Source organism: Anarhichas minor, unplaced genomic scaffold (genome assembly GCF_050575085.1).
Source record: "Anarhichas minor isolate MPS153535 unplaced genomic scaffold, ASM5057508v1 ptg000006l, whole genome shotgun sequence".
Taxonomy (NCBI): domain Eukaryota; kingdom Metazoa; phylum Chordata; class Actinopteri; order Perciformes; family Anarhichadidae; genus Anarhichas; species Anarhichas minor.
Genome location: NW_027466452.1, coordinates 5,183,342 through 5,200,580, shown reverse-complemented (window position 1 = coordinate 5,200,580; position 17,239 = coordinate 5,183,342). Strand labels below are relative to the sequence as shown.

Here is a 17,239-nt window from a genome sequence, read left to right as displayed (position 1 = left end):
TTAATCGCATGATTTGTTTGCGATTAATCGCGATTGAAAATTGTAATCGTTGCCCAGCACTAATATATATATATTTACACATATAGGACACCAATACTCCTCTCCACTTGAACCAGAAGCAGCGGTCACTTTGCTCTGTGCCATAGAGCCATAGAGCCATGCTCTGTCACTGATTGTTGTCAGTGACAGAGCCATACCGTGGCATTTGGAGACGTATGCCTCTATTACATTAACAGCATAGTTTATTCCTTTCAGCAGTGTAAACATCGTCAAACACGTCATTACGCTACAGGTCAATGATTCGCTTCATATAGAGGCTGTGTAAAGAGAATCAAAGATTGTTTTACAGGGTGTTTGGTGCCAAACTGTTTCTTGGGCAGCCAACCAGCAAGCAGTAGAGGCTCCAGGAAGCTGGCCTTGACATTGTCCGACACATAACCCCTTGTAAAACTGTAAATCGTTGGTTTTATGTGCTGTTTTTATGTGCCGATTTCTGCATCAGTGAGCTTATATTGTTATCTTTGGACAGAGCCAAGCAAGCTGTTTCCTGTCTTTATGCTAAGCTAACTGGCTCTAGTTTCATATTTATCGTTTCTTGTAACTCTCAGTAAGTGTAAATCCCAAAATGGGGAATTATTTTTTTGAAAGTCAGGTGAAGATTTGCAGTGTGTTCAGTCTAACTGGGGGAACCGACTGTCAACACAGTTTACTGGTTATTGATGGGTGAAAACACATAAAGTGATCCCGAATCTTCTTGCTTGAGATACGCTGATTGACTCAGAGATTACAACCAAAACATTCTCCTTGACATTACTCTTATAATGCCACTGCTGATTATTCCATAAGTATTTTCTTCACCTGAATGTCTCAAGCTTGTAATGTTCTGTGATAAAATAACCAAAACCCAAAGGTCCACTTCGCCAATCGGACAATAGTGCAAGATCGTCTTTGGTGAAAGAAGGAATTTAGAGCTTGGAATAGTTTGTTACACATTCTGTCCCCAACAGTCAAGAATGAACGTCCAAAGTGTATAATACTTCTATAATGCTTCCTGGTGCATGAACATGATTTAGTTTTCTATCTGACCACATTGTTAATGTGTCATGTTGCCACCCTGCACAGAACATACACATGCATACTCATGAGATGTCCGTCTTTGTTTTAATTGACAATCTTTAAATCTTATTTTTAGGCTTCTCCATGCTGGCGTTTGGTAAATAGCACACATGATGAAAGCATATAGTCTCAAACGAAGCACAAAAAAGAGAAACATGAAACATTGCCACGCAATGTTTTACTGTGGGGCACGGGGCAATACTTAAGACCATTTTAGGCGCCAATCCTGTGCAGAGTGGTAATCAAGGCCAATGTGGAAAGATTGCATTGGTGGCATGTTAGCTGTGTGAATGTACCAGATTTTGTACATTTGTACATTTTGAATTTATGGATGTTTCATCTCAAATATTGAGATATTAACACATATACAGTTTTTGGTTGATAGATTTATGGGATTGAATGTTGGGAAGGGGCCCTGTAAGGTTTTCAGTGAGGCAGGTCTGAGGACGCCTCTGACTATAGGTAGTCACTTGGTACGCCTGTTGATTGAAGATTAATTGTTGGTATAAAGTAAAGAGGACTCAAGCTTAAAAAACTTAAGGCATAGCATCACATTTTTCCTCAGCGCTAAATTTTGGAATTTGCCTCCATATTACACAAACATCATTAGTCAGTGGTCTTCAGAATGACACGCTGAAGCATTTTTTAATCTGACAAATGTTTTATCGACCCATCCATCCAGCCGACCTCCTTCCTATATGGTCTTAGTCGTACTATTATTATGTCACACGGCTTCCTACCACTAGAGAGCTTTGTCACTCGAACACTTGTCGTCATTTTCTTAGGAGGAAGTCTCGACATTTGTCACCTTAGTATCCTTGGAAATAACAGTATGTCATATTGGATGAATCTGAAAGGCTTCAGTGGCATCGTTTAGCCATAGCAGGAAGAAGTGGGCCCTTTATGTAGCCAGGCGGAAAATAAGGGTGCGGAGGACAAGCAGGAGGAAGGGTGGTTAACATGGGACTATAGTGCAGGAGAACAGAGCTCACATTCTGCAACTTATTTGAAGTTTGACTTGCCTAAACATAAGCATACCTTAGTCATAGTTTATTTGCCTAACCTTAACCATAGCTGCCATGCACAGATGTTTCAAAATGCTGGCAGAGGACGTGATCTGGGGATTTAAAGAGTCGTCCAATATCAATTATTTCTAGGTTAGGTTGGTATTATAGAGGCAATTATACAGCTTCTATTATTCAATGATTAACTATGCTTGTAAACTGTAGGCTACTCTCCTAAATGCAGCAAGCCGTCTATTCCTCCTCCACAACCAGTCACCGCAAACATGCGACACTGAACTGCAGACCGTAATTAGAACACACCTTGGCTGTACTGACCCCACATTACAGCACGCCGCTCGATGGAATGGTCAATCCTACAGCAGTGCTGCAGTTATCTGACAAGATCACTCCCAGTTAGGCAGGGAGAGGCTGGACTAGGGAGGATGTGTGTGGTGGTAATGGCTATGTCTGCATTTATTAGTGCAGTAAGGATGATTGGATTGGCGGCTGTGTTTCCTGATATGCACTAACCCTGACTGGACATTCGTTCTCTTGTTTACGGTTTTACATCAATCTTCCAAACTGTCACGAATAAACCAGTTGACAGAACATTCTTGCCTTTTGACTGAAAAATTGACAGCTAGCATTTTTTTACGGGGGGCATGATGATGAACTCAACGCTTGGTACTGCCAAAGGGAAAGCAGAAACACATTTCCATGAAAAAGTAATGTTATCCTAACCAGGAGTCTCATGTGGGTGAGCAAACACAAGTTTTTCTTTGCCATTCATGATGTCTACATGCGTCAACCCCAAACCAGATTACTGAGTAACCATGTTGAGGGGACCTGTTGCTGTAGCAGAGGGGTTGGAAGGTTGACTGGGAGTTCTCATGGAAGATAACAAATGGAAGCCTGAGGACAGAGAGCTAGGAGAGCAAGCAGGGCCACTGCATTAATGTGCATTCATTCCAATGCATTTTTTCACAATTTTATCATTAGACTTGCTTCTACCACCACACTCTGAAGCTTCTTTTTGACTAACCTTTCCCTGCTAAAGATGAGGCATTTGTCATTGTTTGTTGTAGAACGTTGTGCCCCTCTGAGTCACTGTGTGTGCTTCTGTGGCTCAGTGGTAGAGCAGGGTCGTCCTTCAATCAGAGGATCGGCGGCTAGTCCATGTTGAAGTGTCCTTGTGCAAGACACTTGCTGTGCCTGCGGTGTGTGAATGGGTATGAATAATAAGTTAGAGTCCTGATGGGCAGCTGGCACCTTGCATGGTGGTCTCTGCCATCAGGGATAAGATGACTTCTCAGAGAACACAGATATGTGGGAAATGTTTTAAATGGGTAGAACATTTTGAACACGTGAGATTTTAAGTCCAGGTGTTTATACATTAATTCAAATGAATTAATTTATCACTGAGATGGATAGCTGAATATTTGTGTGAATAGGAGGGAGGGTGTATCTAAATATTTGTATTGCCATGTTTTTCAAATGTATAATGTCCATGTTTTCTAAATTCTATTCAGACTTTAATAATATTAATAATAATAATAATGATGATAATAAAAACCCTACTTTACACAGCACACAAAGTGCCTCACAGATATATAAACAGAAAACTGTAAAATTACAAATTCATCGATAAAAGAATGAAACCTGAAAAGAGCCAGGGGCTTAAGATAAAGCAATTAAGTTACGTTAATCATGAACAGGATAAAAGAAGAATGGGAAATCTAACACAGCTTTTGCTCAGTAGGAAATACTATGCAGAGAAGCAGAGATGGACCTTCAGAAAGTGAAGGAAATGTTTGACATCAAGCTGAAAAAAATGAGCGCTACGGTCTTAATCGCAGGCCAGAAAACTACTAATCAATAAGTAAGGCCAACCACAAAAAATCATGGTCATTTCATTTGTAAATGTCAAACCACACCTTTGTGGAGTTTCATACTAGTGCTATCGGGGCTCACAGGGGAGTAAACAAGACTGTGGATGCAGTCCGTCAAGGGTATTACTGGCCTGGTATGAAAGCAGACATCACAAAGTAGGTGTCTCAAGACTCAACGTCTCGTGAGGTATATTTGTCTGGAAGGTATGAGTGCAACTGACCCTTTGTTGAATGCTGAATGTTACTGATAGTACTGTGTCTTGTGTAGCTTGCAGAGCGTCTCCTAACTGGTTGGGTGCTAGATGTCTGTACTGATGAGGCTGCTATCACTCAGTTAAGGAGGGAAATATCTTGTAGACTGGTTACTCCCCTCCATTGGAGCAGGACCAGCATGTACACTGTAACAGATGTATCTGTCTGAAGCTCTCCGCCCTCAGCTGCTACTCAGCTGATCTGCCAATGTCTGAGTGCTAAGGTAGCTGCTCTTGTCCACTCAGCACCTATTGCATGCTAGCCATCCAGGACGGCTGGATCCTGTCTGTGGTGCCATCTGAAGATTTCTCTTTAGTTCTTAGGGAGTTTGCCCTTGTAGAGGTTAAGGCTAGGCGTTGCTGTTGTATTGTGTTTTAATTTTATATTGATCGTGAACACATTGTGGGCTCTGTTAATCGATTATCTATAAGGCGATTAAGGCTCCTACAATAACTTTATTTCTCTCAAAGAATTCCTTTATGTTTGACAAGTGATTCATCCTGATTGCATTTTGGGAAGTTTAAAGTGCATGTGTTGTTCCTGTGATTGCATGCTCCTACTCCTACCTATGTCCGAGTACACTGAACCACAGGTTGCTCCCTGGGCTGCTCTACACCAGCTCCTAGGGCTTAGGGTGGGTTAAATGCAGGGGTCAAATTTCATGTAAGGAATAAGATGCATGTGATTTCTATGTTTGCTCTATGCTCTGATGTGATAGCGCTCGGATCATTGTTGTTTCATGCTGCAGTTACCAAGACATAAACATGTGTCACTGAAGTAAAGAGGTTTGAGTGGGTGCCTCTGCAGTTCACTGTAACCTTACAATATACACTAAAATATGGAGAATGACCATTCAGCCCATGCCTTCAGTACTGTGTCGTGGGCAGAACATCATTTGTATTCTACTCTTCCTGTGGCTTAATGTTATCAATTATTTTGAGTACTTTAACAATATGAATTTACACGGAATGATGGTCACAAAAGGCTTGAAAATCACCGATCTGGTAGACACACTCTCTGCTTTACATTTGTATGTAAAGGTACATTTGATGTTAGGAGATACGTTATCTTATATTACACAGACCAGTTGACTTGGAGTGTGACTGGTGATGTGTAAACCAAAAGCTTGTAAACTCAGTATAAAGTACAAATAGCGACCGAGTGAGACTCAGTGAGACCGTGAGCGGGCTGCTGACGGTATTTCAACATGTATGTTACACTGGAACTGCTACGGTGCTGCTACAGTGTGTCACTAATATTACAGTGCATCTGTGAACGATCCTAGTAACCTTACACACTGTTCAGCTTGTTGCTACAGACAGTGTTACACTTTTATGTATGATTTAGCCTGAGACACTATGAAACTAAAACAAGTATTCAAGTTGTCTTTAAATTGTCTCTCCGAGGTCGAGAAGTACCGATAAGAAGTTGACAGACTTTAATAGTTTCTCCTCCGCTCTGATTAACAGACAACTGTCTCTTCTGAGCTCAGCCACGGCTCTCTCTCCCCGCTCAATCACTTACTCGCTAGGTTAATCCCTTTTTAGCCAAGAAACGTTCACACATAAAAGGAATATGTTTCGGTAAATTGCTGCATACCAATAAACACAGTTCAAAAGTCTAAAGACATAATCTAAATTTGGTGGTGGTATCTCTTTCAAGGGAGCAGAGCTTCCCCGTACCACCGGCCTGAGCAAGTTAGTGACTGGTGCTCACGAATCAAAGCAAAGGAATAACTGTCTTTTTTATTTTGTATAGTTTGACCAGTTCTTACAGTACACTTTGGCCCCTCAGTGCACGGCAGCGAGCACTTCTCTGTAGTCTGAGCCAGACAAGCGTGTTTGTGTGCTCATTCTCCAGGGAAATATCCACAGGTCAGAAAAGTAACGCCTCTCCCTTTGTATCAGTATAAAGCTACAGAGCGCATAACATGATTACGAGTGGTCAATGTGCACCATCAATCTAAAAAATGCCCATTTCAAAGCATTTATTCTAGAAAAGGTAATATATTTAACAGCTTGTGATAGCATAATAATCATTTCATACAGACTACAGCACTGTGAGAGTCATCTCCCCTCTCAAGCTGCACTCATGACTGGAACTTGCCCTCCTGGCGCTGTGTGCGAAACGTAGCAAACCTTCTGAAGCCTCACAGGAATAAATGTGGGGGGGGGGGGGGGGGGGGCCTCTTGCTTGATCAGGAAAGAAAGAGGGGGGACTGAAGATGACACAAATAAATTTGATTCACGACCTGGAAGTATTTTTTCTGCGATTGGTTAAAAAAGGTAATCTGTACGGAACATCTTTACCTACATCCAACCTACTACTGTCGTTATTTAACTGGCTTCAAATGGCGCTTAATGTCTGTATTACATACTCAAACATTTCTACAGTCTGTGGACCTAAAATCAAAGCTAGCTGCATTAGCAGCGCAGCATGAACAAGTAGCGTTCCTTGTTGGAGCTGTGTAGGCAGGTCCCTGATAACCAGAGAATCCCAATGGAGGACACAGGGGATTCTGCAGAGCTCCGCGGGTGGGGTCACCTAGTTATACTGTTCCACTATACGGCATACGGCCCCAAAATGACATTGATTCTGGAGCCTATCGCTGATCTGCTGGTTTTTACACAGGTTTTCAGATAGATGGAGCAGGAGACGACTGATATCATGGTCTTCTCTGACACTCTGGGGGTCTGTGGAGACACCAGAGACACATATTTATGTTTAAAAGCCCTGAAGAAGTGCATTTACCATAATATGTGACCTTTAATATTATTATGCATGAATACAAATTACATCCTAGGGCATTTAAAGCTAAAGGTCAGCAGTTATCAGCCTGTTTAAATTTGCTCCTATGGCTGCCTTCCTCTGGCGTCCTCTGTCTAGTTGGACAATCACACGCAAACTGAAGCCTCTGTCTTGTTGCCTTATATTGCCCCTTAAAGATTCAAAAACATGTTGGCCTTACCTCGAGCACTGCAGAGCCGATAATGAGATCAAGGGAAGTCAAGAGATTCATGGTGTGGATAGTGTTATCAAGGAGGCCTGCCTGGATGCTGTGATTCATTGTCTGGGTGCCAAATAAACCCAAGCAGCTAGTGTCGCCAGACTTTTCCAATAAGTCTCTTCAAGGTGGCAGCCGGCCTCAATCATGCGTGAGAAAAAGCGTCAAATTTGATTGACACAACATGGAGTGTTATAAAGGGTATCGCAAGATGACACAGGGACAGATTTCTCTTTATATGTTTTGCTTCATAAGTTGGCCACTGGAGTCAGAGGAAGAGGGATTGAAAGGTGAAATAGAGGGGAACACCAGGAGATAGTGATAGGGAAGAGTGTAGAAGAGATAACGAGACAGTACTTCAGAAGAAAACTGTCTCACATTTACAAAACTACAGGCATTTTTAGACAGACAATTTTTTATTTTCATCATTACTTTCCTGCCCTCCTTCAACCTCTTGCCACGCGTCATCTCCTCTCCTTTCATCATCCCGTATCCCCTCTTTTCTCCTTTTCTTGCTTTGCCTTTCATCTCCCCTCCTTTTATTTCATTCCTTTTGCTTCCTCACCCTCTCATCATCTGCCCAGCTCCCCTCTCCTCGGAGGGAGATGTCCAGGCCACAAATGGCACTGTGGGGGCTGGTCAGCATAATGGGTCCATTAGCAATAAGGCTTATCAGCCAAAGGGTATGGTGATAATTATTATTGATAATTATGAAGGATCAAAAACATCAGGGGATCTGAATCAGCTCTATTAGCCATGTTTACACACACAAGGAAGTTGACTCCAGTGTTTTCATTGCTCTCAATGTACTGACACAGAAATTGACAAAAGCTGAAAGGAGGAGCTAAAAACTGAACAAATACACAAAAAGAGAGAAAGTACCAGAGAGCGGAATACCAAGACTGCCATCCTGCAGCCACAAACATGATTAATAAAGTACAAGTGATGAAAAGTAGGCCGTCCCACGACTCATGTTGTCCATCCGTCACAACAACTGAGAGGCAGAATTACACCATTCAAAGTAATCTATTAGTTATTTGTGTGGTAACATTGCATCCCACTGAGGTCCAAGTTGAGTCAGGGTGAACATTTTTACTGATGATGCAGTGTTTTTCAATGGGAGCCCTCTTGTAAACACACTGGCCTCAATGAAAGGAACTAGTGCAGTGCCCTTTGGGCCGATTGCTTGGCTCTGGTTTTGCTGCTTGTAGCGTTTTCTGTTCCAACTGAATGTATCCTACTGACTGAAGTATTGTGTGTGTATCCAAAGCCTGATATGTCTTATTCCTCTCTGCTATAGAACTCCATTGTTGTCCGAAACAACAACGATCAAACACAGTACCTTTTTATCCCACAGGGTTGTGACTCTCCACTATGGTCTTAGTTAACATTGCAAATTCGAACAAAAACACTAGCTTAGTTTTAGGCACTGTGAACTCTGTTATGTTTAGAACAAACATCATGGTTAGGCTTAACATAAGTACGTAAACCGAGTCAAACGTAAACAAGGTAACAAATACGAAAAACACTCTGGGATACGAAAAGTTGTCTCCTAGTTGTAAGTCCTGTGTTTGTCTCCGAGTGTCTGATAATGATGTTGATGGGTTTACATCAAGGTTAATGTAAATGTGGTGCATCACATGCAGAGGGTGCCCTGTACATCCGTATCAGACATCGAGGGGGCGTGACAAAGCATTGGTATTTGACGCCCTGGCAATGAGAACAGGCTGGTCAATCCCATACACTGCCCCTGTAAATGCACATGAGAGCATACAAAGTGTATTAATCTGCCGCTTAAAATAGTCCCCATCAAATGCACAAGGTCCTTCAGTTTCAGTAAGTACAGAGCTGTTTTAAAGATAAAGAGTGCCACGTTAGGGAGGAAGTCAAAGCGTATTTAGAAATGGACGAGCACATTGTTGCTTTTGGTCTTTTTACAGGATTTGTTAACAGAAAAAATACAGAATAAAGCCTGCCTTATCCTTTATGTAAAAGTCAAGTCTTTAGTCCATGTATTTGTGACCTAAATATGACTCAGGTCTAAGTCTCACGATAACGTGGTACAGCTACCATCAATAACATGTGCTTTGTTTTGCTTTGTCATGAAATGTGTCCCGCAGTACAGAAATGATTGTTCCCAGCTAGTGTTATTTGAGAGTAGTAGGCACATAACTATTTCATGCTTGTTCACTTGCTTGACGACAGAACAATGCAAAAATGACTTGAAACCTCTATGGACCCTGCTTGCTTTCTCTTCCGCACGTTGCTTCAACTCTCACTTCTACTTCCTATTTTTGCCTCAGCTTTTCTCTCTGCTCCTCTCTCCTCTAGACTATTCTTAACTCACCTGTGCTTTTCTCCCTTCTTCCTCCCAGCAGAATAGCTCTCTCCATCAGTCAATGTCGATACACACTATACGAGTGTGTGTGTGCGCGCGTTTGCATGCATGTGTTTTCAAAGTGGGTGCCCTGCCTGCACTTCAACCTCCCTGCTGTTCTGCTAAGAGCAATCAATAGAAAGCGAGGCTTCATCACAGTGAGAAAAAGCGTAGCTCAGCTGTCAAAGCACCCTACAAAACAATGACTCAGTGAGCCCCAGGGAGTGTGAGTGTGTGTACACACGCTCCGTCTATGTGTGCTTTTTTGCACCTTAAGCACATCTGTTTCCAACTTCAGTGAGCGAGCCACATAACCCTCACCCGCTGACACACTGAAACCCCCCCCCCCCCCCCCCGGGTCAAGTCCTCACCTTCATAAAGAGTGCAATGCCAATGTCATGTATCGTCACTGCCAGAGCACATTAGATCAGCCTCATCACATTTTTGCATTCCAACTGGCCACTGGAAAGGCCAACCGCTGGCTACTCGATCCACCGCACTGTTAATGCTCACACACACGTGGTCAGAGGTGTTAGCACTAACATAATAGCCCTCCTTACCAGCAACATGACACCCAATTCTAGTTTAAACATGTTAAACTCTGCATTCAAACCAAGACAAACACCCATTGGTAAATAAACACACAAATACAATAACAGATAAATTACCATTTATGATGACTGCATATGTCACAGTTTAGTTTCCCAGCGTCCATCTACCCTTTCAGGCCGTGTGCTGAGATTGAGTTTGTGAAAACTATAGACTGTATGTAGGAAGTGGACCGTGTCTCTGTGACACCACCCATTGGTTTGTGGACTGCCATTTTGAACATCTTGTTTTTTTACAACCAGAAGTGACACAAGAGGGTGGAGCTAAGTACAACGGAACGCTTTTAGGCTACCATAATGTTACAATTAACTTTGATAAAGTGAAGACACACTTGAAAGGGTTAAACTTGTAAGACAAAAACTTGGACAACTCCCAGAAGAGACATCGCCATGGTAGAGAGCTGTCAATCACAAGGTAGCCCCGCCCTAAAGCATACTCTGCTTTATTGTAACGGGTGTAGTAAGGACCCAGGAGCAGTACGACAAACACCAAAGACAGTTTGACTCAACACTTTATTTTCTTCAGCAGCCACAACAGGAAGAATATTTACAGGAAAACAGTGGCTGTTTCTCGTGGTCGGGGACAGAAGGCTGAGTGAGTTACCGGGGTAGAGGCAAGGCGAGGTAGTCCGAAACAGGCAGGGTCGGCAACAGGGAATCAGTCCAAGGGTGTACGCGGGAAAGTCTTGCATGGAAGCGGAGAACGATCTGGCAGTGAGTGTGTGTGAGGCAGGGGTTTAAATAGTGGAGGAGGCAGAGTGAGCAGGTGAGAGCAATGAGCTGATGAGGTGATGAGGTGAGTGTAACTGGCAGGTGCACTGAATGAACTGATTAGGTGATTGAGAGGTGAAAAAAACTGGATAGTAGTAGCAGAGCTGTGACTCTTTATGGTCTATCTGACTCTAAATGGACCATAATTTACTAAATGAACATCATGCTGTATTGAAGAAGACTTGAAACTAGTGATTGAGACCATAAACACATTGTAACAATGTGGGGGCGAATGTGGTTTAGTGATAGAGCGGGTCGTCCTTCAATCGGTGGTTCGATCCCCGGCTCCGCTAGTCCAAGCCGATGTGTCCTTGAGCAAGACACTTAACCCCATATTGCTCCTTGTGCTATGAATGGGTATGGATGATTAGCTAGTCCTGATGGGCAGGTAGCACCTTGCATGGTAGCCCCTGCCATCAGTGTATGAATGGGTGTGAATGGATGAATAACGACATGTAGTGTTAAAGCGTTTTGAGTGGTCGGAAGACTAGGAAAGCATTACACAGGTACAAGTCCATTTACCATTTACTGAGGTAATAAATAAGTCATAAAGTCATTTTCTCATAGACTTCTATACAACCAGAGGAGTCGCCCCCTGATTATTTAGAGAGAATGCAGCTTTAAGGCACTTCAGCATTGGATTTTTCAGAACCTGAGGTTGCCGCCTGGTGAAAACTAGTAAGCAAGCACAGATGCAAGGCTGAACAGTCAAGCTTCTGCAACTCCGAGTGGTATTAGTACAAATGCAAAGTTGACCAAAGCTACTGTAAGAATCAAAACAAGACCAAGCCCGATGCAAGGATCACTATGTCTTGTGTGTTTCGTTGACAAAAATGTAAGAATATTATCTAGTTTAATATCAAATGATCTGGAACATGACGGGTGGGGTTGATGAGTTCATCTGACAGGGCTGTGGGGCTACCGCAGATAACCTGAATTACTGCCTCATGGTTGTAACCCTTCACCAAAGAGTCAAGTTGCACTTTACATTCATGTCCCTCCAAATGTCATCACCTCATGATAAAAAAACAGGTTCACATGCAGTAGTGTATACTGCAAAATACATGGAGCTGGTCAATAACCACACTGTCCTAACCCAACCTTCATTTGTAACCATGGTGGTGTTTTTATTTATAGAAGAAGATGCTTCCTGATGGTGCAGAGATCACTGTTACAGAGACAGACAGAGCAGAGCTCTCACAAGCAAAGAGAACAAACAGCCAAACTGACCTTTCTGTTAGATTTAGTTAGATTTTGGAGATTATTTTAGATTCAAAAATGCATTATGTGTAACATAACACACTGCAGGTGAATGGAAGGAGAGATAATTTCCCAAAATAAAGTCTACATCTTGGTCACACATGCATTATTCGCATGCATGCGTATGCATGGCCAATTCGGCCAAATCGCCGGTCTGCGATAATGTATAATATTAAATATGAAAATATAGTTTTATATTTATAATATATGCAGATGTTACACAGAGCCTTGACAGCTTTTAGGTGTGTATGTCTTTCTAATTATATCTTTTCACAGTCTAACATCATATGTGTAGTTATTGGCCACACTATGGTAAGAAATATTGTAATAATATTTATATTCCCCAGGTGATTCATCCTGCTGACTTTTTCTGAAGCCCTTCTATGAGGAAACTCTTGGGTGGATCATCTGAAGGGCTGGCTATCGGTACGTATAGTTTCAAAACCTGCAATTGATCCTTTTCAAACCCAGATCAAGATGAAACTGACTATTTCTATGGTTTTGCACACAGCTAATCCCTGCAAGCGTTCTTGGATTTATACCCCTGATGGAGCGCTAACAGTGGCAACAGTGTTGAAAGAGCAAATAGTTTCAACCTGGGGGTTACTCTTCTGGGACAACGAGGTCCAGCCACTAGCAGTGACCGCTGTATTAGCTCTGTGCAGTGTGGCAGCGATTAGCTGGCCAATGGGACACACACAGCTTCCATTCACATGATGGGTATTAAACAAGTGACTTGTATTTATTTTGACTCTGGGAGACAGACCGTCAGATAGCGATACTTGGTACAATATGTAAATGTCTGTATGCAATGGCTTTGAAAGACTGACGTTTGCCAGGATAAGCCATTCTGTCTGGGCACCACACATGCTTTATTTGTTCTTACATTCATGTACACAGTGTTCTGTTGAATGCAGGACTAAATCTCTCCCTCGGATCCACACAGAAAGAGACTTTCCCAGGTCGGTTATACTGGATAATAGGTTTAGGCAATAGTTTATTGATTGTTCTTCTATGGCTGATCTCCTTCTGTTTTCCTCCTGAAGAATATTCATCACTTCCCACCTCAACCAGCAGCTCTGCAGTAATTTGCATTAACAAAAGAAAATGTTCTATGAAATAACAACAGTTAAACTGCTGAAGGTTAGTAGCTACTAAGCGATGTAGGGATCTGTTTGAGGGAACACCAACAGTACAACACTTAGCTCTGGCACAACCTAATAAACAAGACATTATTACCAAATTAATAACACAAAAAACGTGTACAATTTGTCTAATTATTGCATGCTAGCCAGTTAGCTTGAACAAGCATATATCAGATTTTTTTAAATCAAAAACCTAATTTTGATAATTGGGTTCAACAATATTAATTTCGTTGAACCAGGTTCTTACACAAAGCTCCTACCTACTTAAAGCAGCTGTAATCAATATATTTTATAATAACAGCGTATCAAATGACTCATAGTGATGAACCTACAGAGACTTGTCATCTGACTGCAGCTTCCCTTGGCTTTATGGAGCTTTACAGAGAGTTTCACTTCATTGTTTAGCTGCCTGGCTTTACCGTTTTGTTTCACTCTCACCGACAAAGCTCTACAAGCCCACTGCACACTAATCAGCAGCAAACAGCCGACAGACACAGTTACAGTCTCACTGGTAAACATAGAGCATTAAGTAGTCTCGTCAAGTCAAACTTCGCTTGTATAGCTCATTTAACAACAACCACAGTCGACCAATCTGCTGAACAGGCACAAGACACAAATGACCAGAAAGCAAGAGTCCTGCTGGTGCAGATCAAATATTAAAATCAATCCTGAAACGAACAGGAAGCCTGTGGAGGGAGGCCGATACTGGTGATATGTGATCACCATTTTCATTCCCAATAAGTCCAACCGAGAGGTAACAAAAGCATGAGTAACTTGAGATCTTTGGGAGACAGATAGGCCTTTACCACGGCTACAATCTTAAATAGAAAAAGCTACTTTTGACCACTGAAGTCATTTTTTTGTCAAATTTGAAAGGAGCTGTCAAAAATCATGCTAAGATTCCTAACAACAGGTTGATAGTGATAGTAGGGCCCAAGAAGACCAACAGGGCCATCCAATAGGTCAGGTCATACAAATATAACGAGCTCAGAGCACCAGAGCTTTAGACAGAAAAGGTCGCTCAGAAATGAGCCTGAAATTAGGGAGAACAGAGCAGCTGGAACACACCCTGAGATAAGAGAGGTGTTTATCAATGCAAGAATACTTGACCCAACACTATTAAAAACTTATTTTAGTAGCTGAGAAGGAATACTTTAGGGGGCAATTTAAAGACTGCAGATGATGCACTACCTCCGATAATAAGGAGAATGATACTGGCTCAAATTGTTTAAAGCCCGCTGGGCACAGAGGAGACACAAAAGGGTCTGGAGTGAAGGAGGTGGGTGAAATGGAAGTTAGAGAGTAGGTGTCGGAACAATACGATCTGTATCACAAGGATTTAGAAGAGAACTGGAAACACCAAAAAGAACGTCCGCCTCTCTTTTGACTCTCTCCTCCCTCATTGTTAAGTCTTGCATGGCGTAATCACTTATGAGACTACGTCCGCCATCTTTCTTTTTCTCTCTCCTCCCCCTCCTTCACACATAAACTCTCATATACACACACACACACACACTCTCTCACCACGTGATTGCTTGTTGCTTTTAAGTAGTATGCTTGGAATTGTATAATCAAATTGTAAATACTCTGTTATAATTTAAAGAGCAGGTTCTGTGAATATTTTGTGCATATGTGTTCTGATGATAGCTGGATGTCATAGTCAGTGCCCAAATCCAAGATGGCAACATCCAAAATGTCGAATTTGAGGCTTCAAAACCGCTTCTTATATACAGTCTATGGTCCGGCTGCTAATAATCTCAGACTGTTTTGGGATTTGTTTGCTTCACTGACTGCCTACCTGTCTGACTTTGGTGACTCATTTGGTACCCACTCCCAAAACTGCTTCTGCATTCAGAAAGATTCTAATAATGCTATAATCAGATACAAATTCTATACATAGATACATTAGAACACATGTCCTTTTTAAAACTGTATTCTGAATACTGCATTGCAACATCGGTGTACACTGCTGTAAATTACAGACAAATTAAATGGAAGAGTCTGTATTTTGTTCCCAAGTTAGTAGTATTTCAGCAAGACATGAACGAGTAAGCTGAAGAAATGTCAACATCAAGTGTGTGCTCTCTACTTAACACATGCCCAGAAATAGAAGAAAAGAAAAGGTTGAGGAAAACCAAGTGAATTTTCTCTGATCTATGAAATGCATTTATCTATGAACTGCATTGAAAGAAAAAACATGTCAAATGACAAAGATGTCTTACCTTTCCAACGTATTGAGGTTCAGGCCCGATGTGTTCCTCCAGAACAAAGAACTGGTTCCAGATCCAGCCTCTCTTGGGTCGATAAGGGGAATCCTTGTCAGTCCCCAGGAACTTGGTCTCGTTATTCTGTACTCTTATGGATGCTCTGAAGTTTGGGTTGGAGATCTTGTAGCTAGATTTTGCATTTGTATTTATTTGTGAAATTCGGAATTTGGAATGAGATCTAGGATTAGATAGTGTAGGAGGGCTGGCGTTGTAGTAGGTGCTGGGGTTGATTGTATCGGATGAGTCAGATGTTTGATTAGGACTAGGTAGTAAAGATAATTTAGTGTTGGGAACTGACTCAGAATTTGTCTTTGGCCCGGACTCTGCTTTAGAGTTGGAGAATGCCTTGGGCTTTGGTGGTGGATTGGTTCTGGGGTTGATGTTTGAAAATTGCTTGGGATTGTTTAAGGTATATCTTGCCACCTGATTAGAATTTTGCCTTGAATTAGAACTCTGTTTGGGTGCATGCTCCAGCTTGAGTCTTCCGTTTGAGTTTGATGTGGTCGGGGAGATTGATGATGGTAAGTTTGAGTGTGCCTTATGCTTGTCAGTAAGATAGGACATTGTTTCAAGCCAAGGCTTCAGCTGAGTCTTGCTCCAGTGGTTGCTGCTCAAGCTTGAGTGCTGGCTGGGATTTACTGGAGACATGTGTTTTTCAGGAATGGAGCTTGGCAGTGGGGTTGGTTCTGGCAGTGACTTGAGCCGCGGATTAGGGTACAAGCTGGGGTTAGTGTGGGCACTCAGATCGACCCGGGTCCCATAACAACTCTGGGAGACAACACATAGGAAAAGCACAAGAGGACAAAGACAGGAACTTGCAGCCACGCCTGCTGGAAGTGTCATTGTCAAGAAAGAATGGTCCAGAAATGTCTTCCCCTCTCACTTCCACGGTGTCATGCCGCTGTGGGCATACACAAACACTCGCACAAAGCCACAAATACCCTCAAACACACAGGTATACAGTCCTTTTCACAGTGCAGGGTAGTCATGAGTGTGCATACGGTGCGGTCCAACAAATCATTTCGCACAGTTTCCTCAGAAAAATAAAGAAGAACTCCATAATCTTGTTCAATCCGTTCAACTTTGTGTGGACAAGAGATGCTTCTTAATATGTTGCAGTCTGCTTCCTTTCAATATTTTTCCAGCAGATGAGAACCATTTGGTGTCTTTTGTAAAATGAACATGAACGAAGGTACAAGCAGTCCATATAATTGTAGTAAAGTCCATGAAAATGTTTTGCTTCAACAGCGTATATGATATCCACTAGGGCCGAAAGCTAGAGTCCTTTTTCTTCATGTTGAAAGCAAAAAAAAAAAAAAGCTGGTTGGTCAGAGGCTCATCAAAGGTCTGCACTTCCTGAAACAGAAAAGATGAAATCCATGAACAACATTCATTTTAGGTATGAACAAACTCTGATTAGTGCTGAACAAATAAGAAAAAGCCATTCTTTTGAAACCTCCCTAATAGCCTTCTATAATAATAATCAGTTTTTCAGATTGGAGACCAAGTGTCAGCGCCAAGCTTTGGTTAAAGACAATTTTGTTGA

The 17,239-nt window shown here is 42.0% G+C and overlaps 1 protein-coding gene across 1 annotated transcript in view; it reads right to left on the bottom strand.

Moving 5' to 3' along the window:
- The window catches only part of LOC142935525 (cadherin-18-like), a 101,325-nt gene extending 84,789 nt beyond the window's left edge, over nucleotides 1–16,536 (bottom strand). The window contains exon 1 of the mRNA XM_076079936.1: nucleotides 15,649–16,536. Coding sequence (XP_075936051.1) covers nucleotides 15,649–16,536 — 888 coding nt within the window. The remainder of the gene's footprint in view (nucleotides 1–15,648) is intronic.
- Between the last annotated feature and the right edge of the window lie 703 nt (nucleotides 16,537–17,239).